Here is a 20,922-nt window from a genome sequence, read left to right on the forward strand (position 1 = left end):
GAGAGGAGGGCGAGTGTTTTCCTTCTTCCTGTGTTTGCTCCTCAGGCCCCGAGGGTGCCTGACTTTACCTGTTTAACCCTCATGACATGCCGGAGACACTGCCAGCCCAGCAGGTCGTCGGTACCTGCACATCCCTGGCCTCGTGCCTCGCAGGGTTACTCTTCTCATTTTTAGATGAAGAGATGGGGGCTGGGTGGCACTGGTAGAGCTGGGTCCAGGCCAGACTCCCGGTCCAGCGCTCCCCACCTGTACCCCTTGGCCTCCCCATGCTGTCCCCACCCACTCCCCAAACCATGCTTCAAAGATGAATAATACCCACAAATGCTCTGGGGGTGCGGAGCGCAGAGCAGACTTGGCGCAGAGCAGACAGGCTGGGCTGGGCGCTCCCTGCTTAGCGCCTGCAGGAGGAGCAGGCATATCAGAACAAGGGCCACCGACTGCCTCTCCACCCCTCGGACCCTCTCATCATAGCAGGCTTGGGTGTGTCAAAATGGGGTGTCTGTGTAACATATTCAGACCCTTCAATGTGAGAATTCCATTTCTGCAAATCTCAGTTATGGAATAATAAAAAGGTTAGAGGGTGGCAAAGATTTATTCACAAGCAGCCTCATCACATCAGTAGTTGATAAGAATAGGAAGTATCACCAATGTCCCAAAGCTAGCAGTCTATAAAATGGTACCTAATACAGCTGGAAATGTATCTCATACATATGGAAATGAAGTTTCCAAAGATTTTTTTTTAAAGACATGGAGAAATGGAAAAAATCTTATGACTATCATACAGTATAGAGTCTCTACATTTTTAAAACATTATAGACAAGACATGGGCAGTGCACTGTGATGCTAAAAGTGGTTACTGTGGACTGTGAGAATTGGAGTGGTTTTTTTTCTCCTTTATATATTTCTTGATTTTTTTTTTTTTGGCAATGCGTAGGTACTACTTTTGTAATGAGGAAATAAATTTTAACTGTTAAAGCTGGAGTGGGATATGGAAGAAGACTCTTGAGCTAACAACTACTAGGCTTGAACTTCACAAGGTTGGGCATTGTGTGCCCATTTTGTTTATTGCCCCAGCCCAGAATCTAGAGCAAGGCCAGGCGCATGGCAGGTGTTTGCTCACTTTTGACTACCTGGCATCAGGAGCAGGTTAGAAGACAAAGCTCAGCCCTTTTCATAAAGGTAGAACCTCAAAAATGGTACCAAAGCCAATACAGTCATAAATACAGTTGTGGTTTTACAAAATAGGCATGGGACTTTTGACATTAATCAAGCTGGAGACCAAACTGGCTCCAGCCCCAAGTTCTGGGACAGGAATAAAAGGAAACACAAGGGTTGCAGCTTTAACATTTGGCCCCAGCTCCCTCCTGCAAAGAACTGAATACGGCTGTTGATTAGCAAAAAGGAGTGCAAAAACAGCATTTCGAGTCAAGCTAGTCAGTCACACTTGGGTGAGCCCCTCCCACACAAGAAACGGGGGTAAAAGAGGTACTTTAAGTTGTACACAGTATTGGCTAAACAGTAAGCAAAATCCCGGTCACAGCTGCACATGAGTTCTTGACATTTGTCCTCTGCTGGTCCTGGAAGAAGTGGGAAAACTGAGGTTAGAACAGGGACTTGCAGAGACTTAAACGCAAGGGAAGCCAGTAAAGCTAGGGACAGGAAGGGCATAAATTGCATCTGGGTGACACTTTGACCTCTTACCAGGTAATCTCCCTCATCATGACAACTCCCGGGGGAGGGAGGTGATGTTTGGTCCATTTTACAGAAAAGGAAATCGAAGTTGTCAGGGGAAGTGTTTTCAGAGAGGAAGTCCAAAGTCCACATGCCCTTTTAGTATCTCTTCTGCATCAGTATCACACCACTGCATTGGAGGATCCATGTAGCTAAGTGGTAGGTGCCTGCGAACCATCCAGGTTTTGTTTTTTTGTTTTTGTTTGTTTGGTTTTTTTGGAATGCCTGCTCTGCTAGTTCCTAGCTGTGTGACCTTACCTCAATTTTCTGAGCCAAGTCCTCAAGTAGATGGGGGCACTATCCACTTTTCAGGTTTATTGGGAAGCATGGGTGAGAAAGCCTATGTAAAGTGCGCAGCAGGGGCTTGGCCCTAGGCATGCACTCCATCAATGTTGGTTCCACCTGCATTTCTCTGCCTTTTCTCTCCAAATCTCTTTCAAATGCTCCTTCAAGAAAGCAGCTTGGGACTTCCCTGGTGGCACAGTGGTTAAGAATCTGCCTGCCAATGCAGGGGACACGGGTTCAAGCCCTGGTCTGGGAAGATCCCACACGCCACGGAGCAACAAAGCCTGTGCTCCACAACTACTGAGCCTGCGCTCTAGAGCCCACGAGCCGTAACTATTGAGCCCGCATGCCACAACTACTGAAGGCCAAGCACCTAGAGCCTGTGCTCTGCAACAGGAGAGGCCACTGCAATGAGAAGCCTGTGCACTGCAACAAAGAGTAGCCCCACTCTCTGCAACTAGAGAAAGCCCGCATGCAGCAACAAAGACCCAACACAGCCAATAAATAAGTAAATTTATTTTTAAAAAAAGGAAAAGAAAACAGCTTGTTCCCACAGCCAACATAATATTCAACGGTGAAAAGCTGAAAGACTTTTGACTAAAATCTGGAACAAGAAAGGGATGCCCACTCTTGCCACTTCTGTTCAACTTAGTATTGGAAGTCCTAGCCATAGCAATCAGACAAGAAAAAGAAATAAAAGGTACCCAAATTGGAAGAGAAGAGGTAAAATGTCATCATATGCAGATGACATGATACTGTATAAGAAAACAGTTTGTTTTAGGTAACAATTGTATGTTCCATCTCTCCCTTCCATCCTGGGCCTACCTTATACAGAGACACAAAGGTTGCCACGCAAAGATAAATCTTCTGCCTTGGGAGTCCTGCTGCTAGAGAGTCATTCCTTTGGGTTGGAAAGATTTTGTGATCTTCAAGTTGTTTCTTATTAATCTAGAAGGTATAACAGCTATGGATATGTCAGCTGCCTTTGACTGTGGGCTTTTAATTATTCACAAAATGGGGGGGGGGACCCACTATTAAATCTTTCCAGATTTCTTCCAGAGGTGCAGTGAAGCATGAGCTTTGAAGGTAGCAAGCTCAGCCATGGATATAGTTTCTTTGGAAACATCACTTCATCCTTCCTAGGCTGTTTCCACAGGGGCCACATGAGGATACTAAAAGTACCTGCTTGTAAGGGCTGTTGGGAGAATGAAAAGAGACCGAGTCAGTAAAATGCAGGGCATACAGTAGGTGTGTGTGAGCTGCAGCTGACCTCCTTAAGCTGCCAGCTGATCCTTAAAGATCTCCTCTTAAAATGCACAAGTTCCCTGGAGATCCTAGCAAGTGAAGCATGAGAGAAGATTCATCAGCTTCTCTCTGAGGCAATACTCGGAGAGCTTGATGGCACCAGGAGGGGCTGGCGTGATGAGCGGGGGTGTGGTGAGGGGATGGCAAGCAGGAGGCAGAGGGCCCAGGACCCTCTGGCCCTGTAATGAGCTGAGTTGATTAAAGGTGTTTATTTGCATGACTGCACACAGGGTTTCCCAAACTCAGGCCCGTGGCAGGTTCAAGATGATCGCTTTAAATCCCCTTTGTTATTAATAGTCAATTATTAAATAATGTTTTAATTATATTAAATGGTATTAAATTGCATTAAATAAGTTCTATCACTGACATAAATGGGAAACCAAAATCTTATACCACAAATATAAGAAACTGACTAAAAAACAAAGCAACAACAACAACAAAAACCAGTGAATATAAAGTTCTAATATCAAAGTCTAGTTAAATGCTGTTGCCCACCTGAAAGCTGTGAGACCCCAAAGTGGAGTGTCTTGGTTAAAAAAAAAAAAGGCAGATTAGCAAGTGTAAGAGGGTATACCCTCCCTAGCAGTCAGACCATCAGGCACTTGATACTTCCTCCTTGCCTAACTGGAAAATTAACAAGGGATGGAAAGGGAAAATCTTTCTCCCTTAAATTCATTTATTAAGCTTCCCAGGGACTTACTTTCCTGGTGATCCAGTAAGACCCCTCGGTCCCAAGGCAGAGAGCCTGGGTTTGATCCCTGCTCTGGGACCTAAGATTGCAAGCCACACAGCATGGCCGAGAAAAAACAAAACAAAACAAAAACTTAAACAAACAAACAAACAAAAACTGCCTTGGTTATAATTCAGTACATGGATAACAGAAAAAGTCAGGATAATGGAAGCCGGCGTTAACTGTGCAGTTACGTGGAGCCAGGCACTAGGCAAAGGGTTGGCTCTATGGTCCCCATCTCGCCCAGTCCTCTAAGGGCAGAGCCATTGGCCCACCAACCTTACTGAAGAAAAATCCAAGAAGGGGCGTGGGTGCTCTACCCAACCCCAGGCCTCCTGGCTTGTCTGCAGGAAGGGAATAGGTGTTAACTCAGGGGACTCAAGTTTATAACAGAGGATTGTTTAATAGAGTTGTTTTTTTTTTAATTTTTATTTTATATTGTACAGCAAAATGACTTAGTTATACATATACCATATATCTATTCTTTTAAAAGAATTTTAATGACATGGAAAACAGCTTATACTTAAGAGGAAAACAAGGGGTACAAAACACACTGCTATAGTTTTTATGTATTATGCACTCAAAAAAGACAAAACAACACCACCACCGCCACCAGAAGATTAATCAAATGGAGGTCTGGATAGTGTCAATGGGAGTTTTCTTTCCCACAAAACTTTTACATTTTGTAATTTGAAACTTTTCTACTTTGAGCCATACGGTGCTTTCATTGTGGAAAAAGCGATCTCAGTTAGCCATATTTGAAGGGCAGCTATTTCAAAGTTTAGTTTACGTTATTTGTTAGACTTAAAATATCTATACCACTCAGTGACAGTGCCAAAAGGAGGTGGCTTGTGGGGGCTTTGGTGGCCTTCCTCCTACCTAATCTTTACCAGGTCTCCCTTTAGCCCCTCCCCAGCCTCTACAATAAACACAATTTACATTTTTAAAATACTCTTGCGGAGTAAATACCCTTCTAGGACAAACCCTCTAATCCCCTTTCAGGCTGCCCGCTAGCCCCTTCTACATGTAAATTCTAAGGGCTACACCATTTGACCCAACAATTCTAGGACTCCATGCTACAAAACCCTCTCGCAAGTGCACAAAGACTTATGAACAGCCGTGGTCTCTGCAAAATAAAGCACATTCGTGTCACAGACTGGCCATTCTCAGTTGCGGCCCCCACAATTTGGCAGTGTCTGGAGACATCTTAGGTTGTCACCTGTGGTGGGTGAGGGATTGCTACTGGCACTTGGTTGGTAGAGACCAGGGACTCTGCTAAACATCTACAATGCCCAGGACAGCCTCTACACCGGAGAATTTTCCAGCCCCAAATGCCCACAGTGTCAAGATGGAGACACTCTGCCGTAGGTGATTGTCCGACTTTAAAAGAATGAGGCTGATGGAAGATGCCTTAGAAGACTGGGGCGGGGAGGGTGGGGGGGACTCGAGGTGGGGGGAGTCAAGGAAAGGAGGGAATACGAGGATATGTGTATAAAAACAGATGATTGAACTTGGCGTACCCCCCAAAAAATAATAAATTAGAAAAAGAATGAGGCTGACCTCGGGACTTCCCTGGTGGCGCAGTGGTTAAGAATCTGCCTGCCAATGCAGGGGACATGGGTTCGAGCCCTGGGCCAGGAAGATCCCACATGCTGCGGAGCAGCTAAGCCCGTGTACCAGAACTACTGAGCCTGTGCTCTAGAGCTCACAAGCCGCAACTACTGAGCCCACATGCTGCAACTACTGAAGCCCGTGAGCCTAGAGCCTGTGCTCCATTACAAGAGAAGCCACTGCAATGAGAAGCCCGCGCACCGCAACGAAGAGTAGCCCCTGCTCACGGCAACTATAGAAAGCCCCCATACAACAACGAAGACGCAACACAGCCAATAAATGAATAAATAAATATATTAAAAAAAAAAGAATGAGGCTGACCTAGATGTTCCAAGATGTCCAAGACACTATATTAAGTGAAAACAATAATAAAACATACACAGTGTGATCTGATTTTTGTTATTGTTTGTTTGTTTACACACACGTAAATCTGGAGGAAAAGATGCCAAACTTACCAGAAGCTAGTTAACTCTGGTGGGTGGAGCGTGACTTCCTACATTACAATACTTCTGGAACATTTTAATTTTTCACAACAAAGATGGATTAGGTTTGAATCAGAAAAAGCATGTGGATGAATGGATGGACGGATAGATGGATGGCTGGACAGAGACAGATAAAAATATATGTAAAAATTGGCAAATGAACCAGCTGGTGCAGGAGCCAGCCCTTCTGCCTGTAAAATTTCCATGGGCCACTGCACAGCAGAGACACACGCACCCTAGGAGCAATGTGACCTGGTGGGGTAGGCACTTCTGAGGAAAGAGCCATTGAAGCTCCAGGGCTGCACTGTTTCCACAGAGCTGGCTGGAGGACAGCTGTCTAAGGACGGGGTGACTGGCACGAACACTCGAGCCAGTTCCCTTCCCTCCCCCATCCATGAGCAAGTCCCCCAGGTCCACCTTCCAGCCAGGCAAGTCTAGGAGCCTCCCTTCCACCACCTCCACGGCCGCCACCTGCCAAGCCGCCTCTCAGCCAAATCTCTGGGACAGCCTCACACACGTGCCTGGCTTCTACCTTTGCTCCCTCCAGCATATGTTCCATGCAAAATGCAGTTCAGTTAAAGTGCAGATCAGATCATGTCCCTCCTGTGCCCCAAACCCTCCCCGGTTCTCCATCTCTCTCAGAGGAAAGCCTGCAACGCCCCGGGGGATCTAGCCCTCATCATTCTAACCACATCACCTACTCCTCTCTCCCTGCGTGACTCTGCTCCAGCCTCACCTTCCTCCTTGTGCTCCTCAAACCACCCAGACATTCATCCCTACCTCAGAGTCTTTGCACTGGCTGTTCCCACCACCTCTTCCCACGGCTCCTTCATTCCCCAAGTCTCTGCTTCAGTGGCATCTGGTCAGTGAGATCTCTGACCCCTGAACATTCTAGGGTGAGGACACATTTTTACTGAGGCAAAATTCTCATAACAAAATTTACCATTTTAAAGTGCAGAGACTTCCCTGGTGGCATGGTGGTTAAGAATCCTCCTGCCAGTGCAGGGGACACGGGTTCAAGCCCTGGTCTGGGAAGATCCAACATGCCATGGAGCACCTAAGCCCATGCGCTACAACTACTGAGCCTGCGCTCTAGAGCCCACGAACCACAACCACTGAGCCCACGTGCTACAACTACTGAAGCCCACATGCCTAGAGCCCGTGCTCCTCAAGAAGATAAGCCACCGCAATGAGAAGCCCGTGGACCACAACAAAGAGTAGCCCCCACTCTCTGCAACTAGAGAAAGTCCGTGTGCAGCAATGACGACCCAATGCAGCAAAAAAATAAAATAAATAAAAACTTAAAATAAAGTGCGCAAGTCAGGGCATTTAGTTTATTCACAGTGTTCTGCAACTGTCACCTCTATCTAATTCCAAACCATTTTTATCACCCCAAAATAAACCTCATATTTATTAAGTTGCTCCCTAGTCCCCATCTCCGGAGTCCCTGGCAACCACTAACATGCTTTCTCTCTCTGTGGATTTGCCTAGTCTGGGCATTTCGTATACATGGAATCGTACAATGTGTGACCTTTTGTGTCTGGCTTCTTTTACTGAGCTTCATGTTTTCAAGGTTCATCTACGTTGTAGTTCGTATAATATTTCACTGCTTTCTTTTCTGACACAGCACTTATAAAGGCAATTGGCATGGACACTATTTCCTGCTCTCCACTTTTTAGACAACAGAGCCTTGCTTCTGTTTTGCCCAAAACCTAGCAGGGAGCCTGGCACAGAGTAGATTCTCAATAATAATTTTTGGGAGAATACAGAAAAGCCATACATTGTTTCCGATTCTTGTACAAACCCAGCACCAGAGTTTTATTATTCCCATTTTACAGATGAAGAAAGTGAGGCTCAGAGGGATTTAGCAACTTGTCCAAGGCCACAGAACTGACCCAATGCCAATGCCTCCTTTGTACTCCCACCCTTTTCCCTGAGCAAGAAAGAGTCTTTCAAAAGCAAGGCTTGGTCTCACTGCTCCACGGCCCCAGGAGCTCAACAGCGTCGTGTTATTCAAGAATAATAAAAACTGAAGAGGAAACCTAGCTCCCAAGGGTTAAGTTTAAAATAAAGGCCTGCCAGTAAATATTATTATATGCTTAACATTTTTTAAAAATATATTTGTCAGGCCCATAAATGGAAAATGGGCCACACCTGTAATTAAGCAAACAACTATGTCCAGAATATCTCCAAACAGAATAAGAGAATATTTTTAGCCAAAAAATGCATAATAGATATTTTGGTTCTCTTTGTTTGGTTCAGGGAGGGCAGTTCTGTAAACACTCACAGACTCTACCAGCTGACATGCCAATGACATCATTTTTACATGGTTAAGGGCAAGCAGAATATGCAGGTTGGAGGAAGAAGAGAAAGGTCTTTAACACATTTTCCATTCAAGGCCCACTTCTCTCTGCCCACAGTGGAAGCAGGCAGTTTGGGGACAGGGAATATGACCAGAAGTGGGCTTATCACCACCATGTTAAACAAGTCACTTCTTTTCCTGGACTTCATTTTCCCCAACTTTAAGTGAGAGGGTTGGATGAGGTGATGTCTGGGGCATTTTCAGTCCTTGATGTTATGTCTCCATATTAATTCAGTTTTGCTCTATGCCAACTCTTAATTCAGACTCAGAAGATACAGCTGATAATCCGTGCATATCTAAGAACATCCTTCTACGTAACCCTTAGGATAGCCTCCTTCCCTCCAGAGGAGACCAAGCCTGCAGAAGCTGCGGTTTTCATGGAGAATCACACCAGATCCTCAGTTCTCTCAGATGGAGGTAGTGGGGGTCAGACAGAGGTTCAGATAAGAAGAGGGGAGGGAAGAAAGTAACAACTTCCATCCGATTTGGTTATCACATTATAAACCTTTCTTCATTTTTGCAACATTCATCTTCCAGGTAAAGGAACAGGCGCACAATGTTGGAAGAATCAACATTGTGAAATGACTATACTACCCAAAGCAATTTACAGATTCAATGCAATCCCTATCAAATTACCAATGGCATTTTTCACAGAACTAGAACAAGAAATTTTACGGTTTGTATGGAAATGCAAAAGACCCCGAATAGCCAAAGCAATCTTGAGAAGAAAAGATGGAGTTTGTGGAATCAGGCTTCCTGACTTCAAACTATACTACAAGGCTACAGTGATCAAGACAGTATGGTACTGGCACAAAAACAGAAAATATAGATCAATAGAACAGGATAGAAAGCCTAGAGATAAACTATGGTCAGCTAATCTATGACAAAGGAGGCAAGGATATACAATGGAGAAAAGGCAGCCTCTTCAATAAGTGATACTGGGAAAACTGGACAGCTACATGTAAAAGAATGAAATTAGAACACTCCCTAACACCATACACAAAAATAAACTCAAAATGGATTAAAGACCTAAATGTAAGGCCAGACACTATAAAACTCCTAGAGGAAAACATAGGAAGAACACTCCTCGATATAAATCACAGCGAGATCTCTTTTGATCCACCCCCTAGAGTAATGGAAATAAAAATAAAAATAAATAAGTGGGACCTAATGAAACTTCAAAGCTTCTGCACAGCAAAGGAAACTATAAGCAAGACAAAAAGACAACCCTCAGAATGGGAGAAAATATTTGCAAATGAATCAACAGACAACGGATTAATCTCCAAAATATATAAACAGTTCATGCAGCTCAATATCAAAAAAACAAACAATCCAATCAAAAAATGGACAGAAGACCTAAATAGACATTTCTCCAAAGAAGACATACAGATGGCCAAAATGCACATGAAAAGCTGCTCAACATCACTAATTCTTAGAGAAATGCAAGTCAAAACGACAATGAGGTATCACCTCACACCAGTTAGAATGGGCATCATCAGAAAATCGACAAACAGTAAATGCTGGAGAGGGTGTGTTCTTGCACTGTTGGTGGGAATGTAAATTGATACAGCCATTGTGGAGAACAGTATAGAGGTTCCTTGCAAAACTAAGAACAGAACTACCATATGACCCAGCAATCCCACTCCTGGGCATATACCCAGAGAACACCATAATTCAAAAAGACATGTGCACTCCAATGTTCATTGCAGCACTATTTACAATAGCCAGGACATGGAAGCAACCTAAATGTCCGTCAACACATGAATGTATAAAAAAGATGTGGTACATATATACAATGGAATATTATTCTGCTGTAAAAAGGAATGAAACTGGGACATTTGTAGAGACATGGATGGATCTAGAGACTGTCATACAGAGTGAAGTGAGTCAGAAAGAGAAAAGCAAATATCATATATTAACACATATATGTGGACTATAGAAAAATGGTACAAATCAACTGGTTTGCAAGGCAGAAACAGAGACACAGATGTAGAGAACAAACATATAGATACCAAATCACATATATGATAGAGACCAGTATCCAGAATAAAGAACTCTTACAATTCAACAACGAAAAGACAACTCAATTAAAAATGAGCAGAAGACTTGAATAGACATTTCTCCAAAAAGATATAAAAATGGCCAACAAGCACATGAAAAGATACTCAACATCATTAGTCATTAGTGTATCAAAACCACAATGAGATACACTAATCACCTCTGCTAATTAAAAAAAAAGAGAAGAAAAATAGCAAATGTTGGCAAGACTATGGAGAAATTGGATCCCCTATATATTGCTAATGAGAATGTAAAATACTGCAGCATCTGTAGAAAAGTTTGGTGGTTCCTCAAAAAGTAAAACATAGAATTACCAGATGAGACCCAACAATTCCACTCCTGGGTATATGCCCCAGAGACAGGTGTTCAAACAAATACTTGTTCACAAATGTTCACAGCAGTCTATTCCCAGTAGTGAAAAGATGCAAACAACCCAAAGTCCACCAATGGATGAACGGATAAACACAACGTGGTACCTACCGATAATGGAATATTACTCAGCCATGGATGAACCTTGAAAACATGATGCTAAGTGAAAGAAGCCAGACACGAAAGGCCACGTATCATATGATTTCATTTATGTGAAATATATAGAATAGGTAAATCCATAGAGATGGAAAGCAAATTGGTGGTTGCCAGGTGCCGGAGGGAGGGGGGATGGAGGCTGAGTGCTTCATGGGGACAGGAATTTTTTGGGAGGGATGTGGATGACAATGTTTTGGAACTAGATAGAGGTGGTGGTTGGAGGACATTGTGAATGTATTAAATGTCACTGAAGTGTACACTTTAAAATGGTTAATTTTATGTTACGCTTATTCTCAATTGAAAGTAAAAGAAAAACCACTGGTGGCGCAGCGGTTAAGAATCCGTCTGCCAATGCAAGGGACACGGGTTCGATCCCTGGGCCAGGAAGATCCCACATGTCTCGGAGCAGCTAAGCCTGTGTGCCACAGCTACTGAACCTATGCTCCACAATACTGAAGCCCACTCACCTAGAGCCCATGCTCCACAACAAGAGAAGCCACTGCAATGAGAAACCAGCGCACTGCAACGAAGAGTAGCCCCTGCTCGCTGCAACTACAGAAAGCCCATGTGTAGCAACAAAGACTCAACGCAGCCAAAAATAAAATAAATAAATAAATAAATAAATAATTTAAAAAAAAAAAGTTATGGAACCACTTGTCTGCAGTTTTCATTTCTAGCTCCTCAGATAACTTGGAGGCTCACTGCCCAAATTCCAGCCTTACCTACATTATGCCTGTACTACTCCTCACTTCCTCTTTTTTCCCTTGATTCAGCTTTCTAATTTATTTGAAAAGAAACTCAAAATAGAAAATACCATCCATCAGAAGGTAATCTTAAAAACAAACACCTCCCTTTCTCATTGCTTTGTTTTAAAAACCAGTAAGGTTGCCCCAAGGGACCCAATATTTTAAACCACAGTTTCACTTTTCTTTCAGCTTTAGAAGTGGCTGGTCATGTGAAATGTAAGTGATATCAGATTATGTTACAATTATCTTCATTAAATACACTCTGGTTGTGGTTAAAGGTGAGCAAATAGATGATAGATAGATAGATAGATAGATAGATAGATAGATAGATAGATAGACAGACAGACAGTAGATAGCTAATAGCTAGCTAGCTAGCTAGCTAGATAGTTATATTAAAATGCCTGTTCTAACACCATACACAAAAATAAACTCCAAATGGATTAAAGACCTACATGTAAGGCCACACACTATAAAACTCCTAGAGGAAAACATAGGCAGAACACTCTATGACATACATCAAAGCAACATCCTTTTTGACCCACCTCCTAGAATCATGGAAATAAAATCAAGAATAAACAAATGGGACCTCATGAAACTTAAAAGCTTTTGCACAGCGAAAGAAACCATAAACAAGACTAAAAGGCAACCCTCAGGATGGGAAAAAATAATTGCCTATGAAACAACGGACAAAGGATTAACCTCCAAAATATGCAAGCAGCTCATGAAGCTTAATACCAAAAAAGCAAATAACCCAATCCACAAATGGGCAGAAGACCTAAATAGACATTTCTCCAAAGAAGACATACAGATGGCCAACAAACACATGAAAAGATGCTCAACATCACTCATCATCAGAGAAATGCAAGTCAAAGCCACAATGAGGTATCACCTCACACCAATCAGAATGGCCATCATCACAAAATCTGGAAACAACAAATGCTGGAGAGGGTGTGGAGAAAAGGGAACTCTCCTGCACTGTTGGTGGGACTGTAAGTTGGTACAGCCACTATGGAAAACAATTTGGAGGTTCCTTAAAAAACTACAAATAGAACTACCATATGATCCAGTAATCCCACTCCTGGGCATATACCCAAAGAAAACCATAATCCCAAAAGAAACTTGTACCATAATGTTTACTGCAGCACTATTTACAATAGCCAGGACATGGAAGCAACCGAAATGCCCATCAACAAATGAATGGATGAAGAAGATGTGGCATATATACACAATGGAATATTACTCAGCTATAAAAAGGGATGAGATGGAGCTATATGTAATGAGGTGGATAGAACTACAATCTGTCATACAGAGTGAAGTAAGTCAGAAAGAGAAGGACAAATATTGTATGCTAACTCACATATACGGAATCTAAAAATGGTACTGATGAACTCAGTGACAAGAACAAGGACGCAGATACAGAGAATGGACTGGAGAACTCGAGGTATGGGAGGGGGGCGGGGGGTGAAGGGGAAACTGAGACGAAGCGAGAGAGTAGCACAGACATATATATACTATCAACTGTAAAATAGATAGTCAGTGGGAAGTTGTATAACAAAGGAAGTCCAACTCGAGGATGGAAGATGCCTTAGAGGACTGGGGCAGGGAGAGTGGGGGGGACTCGAGGGGGGGGAGTCAAGGAAGGGAGGGAATACGGGGATATGTGTATAAAAACAGATGATTGAACTTGGTGTACCCCCAAAAAAATAATAAAAATAATAAAATAAAATGATAGAAATGGGGCAGGAAAAAAAAAAATGCCTGTAAATTCTACAGCCAGAGTGCGGGTAAGTTTTGACTCACCCTTGTAGATAGATAGATAGATAGATAGATAGATAGATAGATAGATAGATAGATATAGACAGACAATAGATAGCTATAGGTAGATAGATGGATAGATAGATATAGATGGATAGATAGATATAGATAGATAGATAGATAGATAGATGGATAGATGGATAGATGATAGATAGTTATATTAAAATGTCTATAAATTCTACAGCCAGAGTGTGGGTAAGTTTTGACTCACCCTTGTAGATAGAGATGATAGATGATAGATAGATAGATAGATAGATAGATAGATAGATAGATAGATAGATAGACAGACAGACAATAGATAGCTAATAGAAAGATAGATAGATAGATAGATAGATAGATAGATAGATAGATAGATAGACAATAGATAGCTATAGGTAGATAGATAGATGGATAGATAGATAGATATAGATGATAGATAGATAGATAGATAGATAGATAGATAGATAGATAGATAGTTATATTAAAATGTCTATAAATTCTACAGCCAGAGTGCGGGTAAGTTTTGACTCACCCTTGTAGATAGAGATGATAGATAGACAGATAGATAGATAGATAGATAATGAAGAATTCTTTTAAGCCAGAATTAAATTTAGTACTAGAACAGTTTTTGAATAATGTTATAAGCCAAAAACCTACTCTCTCAGTTAAAAAGGGTCAGCAAGTGCCCCAGGAATGCTTTAGCTAACATAAGACTGAACTGAGACTTTCTCCTAATTTCACAAAATTAGAAGCATTAGAAGAAAATTGTAAGAGAAATCACTTTCCCTTGGGGGCGGGGGGTTCAGGGTTACTCAGAACTATCTTCTCATCCTTCCCCAGATCCTGTGCTTGGTGAAACAGTGCCCGGTCATCTTCACCGGAGGTTCTGTGTTGGGTCATTTCTTCATCAGACATTTAATGACAACTACTAGGCAGGAAGCACCGTGAGACAGTTGCTTCATCCTCACAATAGGCCAGCTTGATTCCTGCCCCCAGTTTACCAATGAGGAAACAGAGTTCCTGAGAGATCAGGGCTTGGCAACGTCACAAAGCCTGAATCAAGCACTAAGCTGTTGACCACAGGCCAGGGTCTGCAAATTCAGATGTCCCCTGTGGCAGACAGTGCTAACGAGCGAAGCAAAGGGGATACATCAGACGCAAGTGTACTCCTCACTTCAACAAATAAATGGGCTCACCACTCCCATTTTTCTTCAAGCATTCAGCCTTTTGACCTTCCATCTGTTTTCCTGGGTTTAATAGAAATATTCCTTTTCCATAACAAAATCAACAGCACAGGAGAAATGAACTATAGTAATTAACACTTGGCCTCAATGCCAGGCAGACAATAGGGCATGGTGGAGACGGGTAGTTAGGAGAGATGGGCCCTGCCTATACGTGGAAGCTCCTCTATGCTCCAGCCAGCGGTTGCTACCAGGTTGGATGCTGGGAACTCACCACACTCGATAAGCTGATCGACACACTTCCAGGAGTAGCCCTCTATCTTGGGACTGCAGCCAGCTTCCTTGGCACGTTTGTAGCAACAGTCGTGGGAATGACAGCACCTGTGAATGGCAGACAAGCAGACTGGTGGGTGGGTGAAGGCAGGGATGCACTCTTGGCCACCCTCCTGTGCAGGACTACGGGTGAGTGAGGACCCACAGGGGGACAGCATCTTCTGGTCCAGGCTATGTCCCTGAGAATCCCCATCCTGGGAAATAATTCCACTGACCCCAGTGTGTCCTGCGCTGCCTCCATCCCGTGGCCACGCTCGAGACTGGTCCCTGCCTGCCTCACTCTCCAAGTCTCTGAGCTCCAGCCACTCTGGTGGCTTCTCTGTTCCTGGAGTAAGCCACGCCCTCCCAGCCGCCTGACTTTGCCCACACTCTGTCCCATGCCTGGGAGAACTTCCTGCCCACTCTTCCTGCTCTAGGTCTCAGCCCAAGCACCAGCCCCCACCCCCAGGATGCTAGCCAGACCCCACAACTCTCCAGGCTCTGATCATCTCCTAGTCACACCCTCTCATAAAGCCCGATTCCTTCCCTCAGGGCAAGTTTATAATGAGACCATAATTAGGGAGAAGACTGATTAACAGCTGTCTTCCCTGACCAGATCTCTCTGTGAGGGTGCAGCCATTTCTGTTCTGTTCCCCACAGCCCACCCCAGCCTGCCACATAAGAGGACCTCAGTAACAATAGTAATAATAATAACAATAAAAGACGAATTCCCTGAGCGATACCCATCAGTCTGTAAACCTGCCTATCGTGCAATCATCCTCTGCTCTTGCTTCCATCCAGCCATCAGCCCCACTCTGTGCTGAGGGCTTAGTGGGGTCTGGCAGGGAGACCTCAGCCAGATTCCACTCTGTCCTCAAGGAGCCCCCATTCTGGTGGGAGAGGCAGAGAAGCCGCCAGATGCCATGTGCGTGGTGAGACATGCTGGGATGTGGGGTACGGAGAAGGGCTTTTGAGAGCCAGAGAAGTGCCAGGCCCAGCTGGGCTCCAGGGAAGCCTTCCTAGAGCAGGTGAGGCCTGGGCTGTACCTGGAAAGATGTCAGGAGCCAGACAACCAGAGTATAGGAGGGAGGGCAGGGCGTGGGCAGGAGTCTCCAAGGCACAAGTCTGGATAAAGACCTGTCAGTGACAGCTACATCCTCCGAGCTCCAGAAGAGACAGTCACATTGACCACCACACTACCCGCCAGCACTAAGTGGAAGTGGGTGAGTGGCTGTGTCTCTTTAAACCTTAGGGGCCTCATCTGTAAAACGAGGATCACCATCATACTGGCCTCTACCGATAGCCTTGGCCGTGGCCCCGAGGGCAAATGATAGGCAGTCCTGGCCAGATCTAAGCCCACAGCCTCGCACAGGACAGGCCCTTCTTACACAGAGGGCAGTGATCAGGGGCGTGAATCCAGCCAGGCTGCCTGGGTTTAAATCCCAGGCCCCACCCCTCACTCTGTATGTGGCTCCAGACAAGTTGATCTCTCTGTGCCTGACTTCCCTCATCTCTGAAATGGGGTTCTGTGAGGACTCAAAGGGGTTCTCAAAACAGTTTTCGTGCATAATGTCTGATCAATGATGTGTAATTTTTTTTCAACTAAAATAATCACCCTATACATATATACAATGGAATATTACTCAGCCATAAAAAGGAACAAAATTGGGACATTTGTAGAGACATGGATGGACCTAGAGACTGTCATACAGAGTGAAGTAAATCAGAAAGAGAAAAACAAATGTGGTATATTAACGCATATGTGCGGAATCTAGAAAAATGGAACAGATCAACCGGTTTGCAAGGCAGAAATAGAGACACAGGTGTAGAGAACAAACATATGGACACCAAGTGGGGAAAGCGGTGGGGGGGGGGGGGCGGGGGGGTTGGGGTGGGATGAATTGGGAGATTGGGATTGCCATATATACATTATTAATAAGAAAAAATATATCAAAGTGTACACTTTAAATACATGCAGTTTATTGTATGTCAATTGTATCTCAATAAAAGTTCTTTAAAAAAAAAAATCACCTATGGCCAGACTGGGGGGCAGCTGGCACCACAGTTTGGCCTCATTGGCCATGTTACCCAGGAGGCCCTCTGCCTGCAAGTAGCACCACATGCTGGGATCTTCCTAGCCCCAGCCCCAACCTCCGTTTGGGGTATTTCGTCATAGGTCATATTTCCTTAACGACCCCAGGGGGTGGGACCTTCTGGCCCCCGCATACACTCACCAGTCAATGTCGTCCCTGGGCAGGCCATGGCCACCCAAGCCACAGTAGCAGCCGTACCTCACGTAGGCCATGGCATTGCGGGTGCCAACACAATTTACAGTCCCTGCCAACTCAACGATTCCACGTCGGTGCACGTGTGACCTCTGGGAAGCTGCAGTGGGTGGAGGGAGACAAAGGTGAGAGGCTGCAGGTTGGGGCTGCCCTGGCCCTGGGCCTGGAGGACTATCTCGGTTTGAATCCTGCTGCTCCTTCTTCCTAGCCGTGTGACCTTGGACAACTCAACCTCTCTGTGCCTTGGTTTCATCATCTGTAAACCATCATTCCCTAGAATGCAGTGAGATCAGGCATGTAAAGCACCAGGCACACAATAAGCTCTAACTATTATCGTCAATATCTCCAAGGCAGCCAGGAAGGAGAAAACAGGTCACAGAACCACAGCATCTGAAAACACTCACGCCTCTGGGCCTTTGCACAGTCTGGTCCCTCTTCCTGGAATTCTCTGATTCCCTATCTTTTGCCCTTGTCAACTCCAGACACAGTCAGATTGCAAGTTGTGCATCAAATGTCCGTCCACTTGCCCGTGCTGGGCTCTGGACTTCAGAGATGAGCTGAACAGGGTCCCTGCCATCAAGACGGGCTCCTCTGCAGGGGTTTCCCTGTCCCTGGGTCTCCCCCGCCCCCCACCACTGCCTTCCAGGCTCTGGCTCACAGCTCTTTGCATCTCCTCTTATCTTCACTGCCCAGGCACATCTTCCTCCCACACAGGGAGGCCCTGCAGCCACAAGCCAGCCATTTTTCTGGATCCCTCATGTGGCCGTGACACACAGCAGTACAGAGTGTGCGCCTGGAACCCCAGCATCTCACCTGGGGGAAAGAGGAGGCCCAGGTGGGAAGGACAACCCTACGGTCACACGGCCCACAAGAACCTGACCTGATTGGGGTCTGCTGACTCCCAATCCCGTGCTCCTTCCTCCTCGCCCAATAGCAGCAGAGGAGGGAGGCCTGCCAGGGTGACACAGCGGAGGGGCATCAAGGAGTCCACTGCTCCGGGTAAGAGACCTCCAAACCCGCTGGGACCCAGGCATCACAGAATCCCAGAGGGACTCCTCCTGGTGAGGGCCATGAGTCCACTCTGGCGTTCGGTCAAAAACCACAACCAGAGCCCCAGTCAGAAGATGCTATCACTTGGACCTTGCCTTGCACCAGGCACGGTGCTCCCCAATTTACAGGCAACATCTGTTGTTGACCTCCTTGTCTCATGGGCAGCTATTCTCCCATTTACAGGTGGAGAGACTTAGGCTACGAGAGGCAGAAGGACCCATCCACGTCTCGGCACTGGCGAGCTGCTGAGCAGAAACCTGGGGGCCAGCTCTCCACCCACTGCTCCAGGACTGAGGATCCAGGGGGGATTTTTGCATTGCCTTTAATCATCATGTCTCTTTCACATCTTTTTACCTAGAACAAGAATTTATCATGCTGACTATTTGGAAGAGTCCAGGCCAAAGTTCAATTCAATTCCATTTTTTTTCTTTTTTTCTTTTGGCTATGCCATATGGCTTACGGGATCTTAGTTCCTTGACCAGGGATCAAACCTGGGCCCCCAGCGGTGGAAACTCAGAGTCTTAACCACTGGACAGCCAGGAAATTCCCTCAATTTTGTTTTTTTCTCAGTGGGAAAAGGAGCATATTCGTGCAGGGGAATGGAGGTCAGTTAAATAGAAGCAAAATGTAAAAACAAGTTTAGCATTAAGAGCTTTGCCTTCATCCTGGCTCTTACAGGACTCGCTGAGTGACGCACCCAGCTGCCCACACCTCTGCCCGAAACCTCCCTAGGCTCCCAACCCCCTCCAGGTGAAGCTCAGGGTCCTCACTGACCAGAGGCCCTGCAAGAGCTGACCCTCCCACCCCCCCACCCCCCCACCCCAGTGCTTTCTCTCAATGCCCCCCACGGAGACCCCACTCATCATTTCCTGTTCCTCCAGTTAAACTGCCCATCACATACACCCCGCACTCCAAATGCTCTCACCCCATCCTCACCCAGCTCACTCATCACCCCCTTCTAGAATCTGCCTTGCCCCCATGTGACCACAGGGGCCCTTGTCACACTGTGCCACTGTCTGCTCATGGCAGGGACCCTCCAGCCTGGACAGATCTCTGCCACAGACAGCTCCAGATCCCCTGGCATGCGGTGGGTTTGCAGAAAAGCTCGCTTGACCCCCTGGATCCACTAAGCCCCAGGGAACACTCCCAGTCGAAGCACATCTGGCAACTTCCCTGACTCTGCGCTGCCACTGCAGGGGGTTGGATTCCTGGTTCGGGAACTAACATCCCACATGCCACGTGGCGTGGCCAAAACTTAAAATAAAATAAAATAAAATAAATAAAATCTTGAAAATAAAAATAAGCACATCTGACGGGACCCTGGTTCCAAAGCCACACCTCAAAACTGTCCCCAGAGGTCCCCCCACCCTGACCTGACCCTCAGTCCGGCATCTCAGTGTCCTGGGCTCAGCCCTAGGGAGAACCCAGGCATGGGCGGATGCCCAGCACTGGGTTTGTAACCACGGCAAACACTCCCTGCGTGCCAGCTTAGGTGGGGCAGGTCATTCTTGGGGCTGTTTGCTCTGTCTGCCCACGACAGCCTCTGCTGGGAGTGCCAAGGCTGTCTGGGCTTCCTATGGGCCTGAAGGTGTGCGTGTGTGTGCATTTGTGTGTGTGTGCTTCTCTGTGTGTGTATGTCCATATGGCGCTGTCTCGGTATCCCTGAGTGTGTGTTTGTGTGTGTGTTCCCCTTGGGGTGTCTGCCTGTGTCTGTGAGCCTGTCGGTGAGCCCAACACCTGAGTGCCCAGGTGAGGCTGGGGGTGTTCTGTGCCTGTGTGTCTCGTGCTTGCGGTGTCCGCATATTTCCCTGTGGGTAATATGGGAGGGGAACTTTGCAAGGGTGACGTCCAGGGATGGGTGAGAAGATGACATCGCATCCTTCCCTGACCCCAGGTAGGACTGGGCCCCTTCTTCCCCTGCTCTTTCCATCCTCCAGTGTCCCCCTGGTGGTCCTACTGCAGACCCCAGGGACAGATGGAGTGAAGGGTCAGTTCACAGGCCCCCAGGCCAGGTGGATGGGGAGGTCTGGGCACTGCAGAGGGTGACAGCGAGTGGAGAGGGTTTGGAGGAGGATACTGAGCCCCTGGGGAGGGACTGAGCTAGTTCTGGGTCCCTGGAGGCAGTAAATGAGTAGGGGCTTTTGGGGAGGATAGGGGCTAGGGCTCCCGGGAAGCTGGAAAGCCACGTGTGGATGGACCACAGAAAGGAGGGCTGGGGGCTGTAGGGCTCCTGGGACCCTGGGGAGGGCGGGAGGCGTCCCAGCAACTCCTGGGTCCTCGGAGGGGGCCCATCCCTCACTCACCTGCGCTGAGCCCAAGTCCGGGTTCCAGCAGCAGAAGCAGCAGGAACAGCCCTACTGGCAGGCACAAAGGCAGCGGACCCATCGGATGGTGGCAAGCGTGGGGCGGTCTGGCGGGCCGGTGTGGTCACCGAGCCTGGCTAAATCCCCTCCTCGACGCCCGCG

At 46.2% G+C, this 20,922-nt stretch overlaps 1 protein-coding gene across 1 annotated transcript; it reads right to left on the bottom strand.

Annotated features, from left to right (window-relative positions):
* Positions 1-1,434: 1,434 nt before the first annotated feature.
* On the bottom strand, positions 1,435-20,842 carry LOC130859844 (group 10 secretory phospholipase A2-like). Its single transcript, XM_057747282.1, has 4 exons — positions 20,761-20,842; positions 17,357-17,507; positions 15,085-15,191; positions 1,435-1,577 (listed from the first exon to the last, which is right to left on the bottom strand). The coding sequence occupies exons 1-4, from the start codon at positions 20,840-20,842 to the stop codon at positions 1,435-1,437; spliced, it is 483 nt and encodes a 160-aa protein (XP_057603265.1).
* Between the last annotated feature and the right edge of the window lie 80 nt (positions 20,843-20,922).

The sequence above is a fragment of the Hippopotamus amphibius genome, chromosome 9 (assembly GCF_030028045.1).
Source record: "Hippopotamus amphibius kiboko isolate mHipAmp2 chromosome 9, mHipAmp2.hap2, whole genome shotgun sequence".
Lineage (NCBI taxonomy): Eukaryota > Metazoa > Chordata > Mammalia > Artiodactyla > Hippopotamidae > Hippopotamus > Hippopotamus amphibius.

Excerpts from the sequence above, each read along its gene's own strand:
- LOC130859844 (XM_057747282.1), bottom strand. The coding sequence starts at position 20,842 with ATGGGTCCGCTGCCTTTGTGCCTGCCAGTAGGGCTGTTCCTGCTGCTT. Across the intron at positions 17,508-20,760 it reads CGGACTTGGGCTCAGCGCAG|CTTCCCAGAGGTCACACGTG; the intron begins GTGAGTGAGGGA and ends CACCCACTGCAG. Across the intron at positions 1,578-15,084 it reads CGATCAGCTTATCGAGTGTG|GACCAGCAGAGGACAAATGT; the intron begins GTGAGTTCCCAG and ends CACTTCTTCCAG.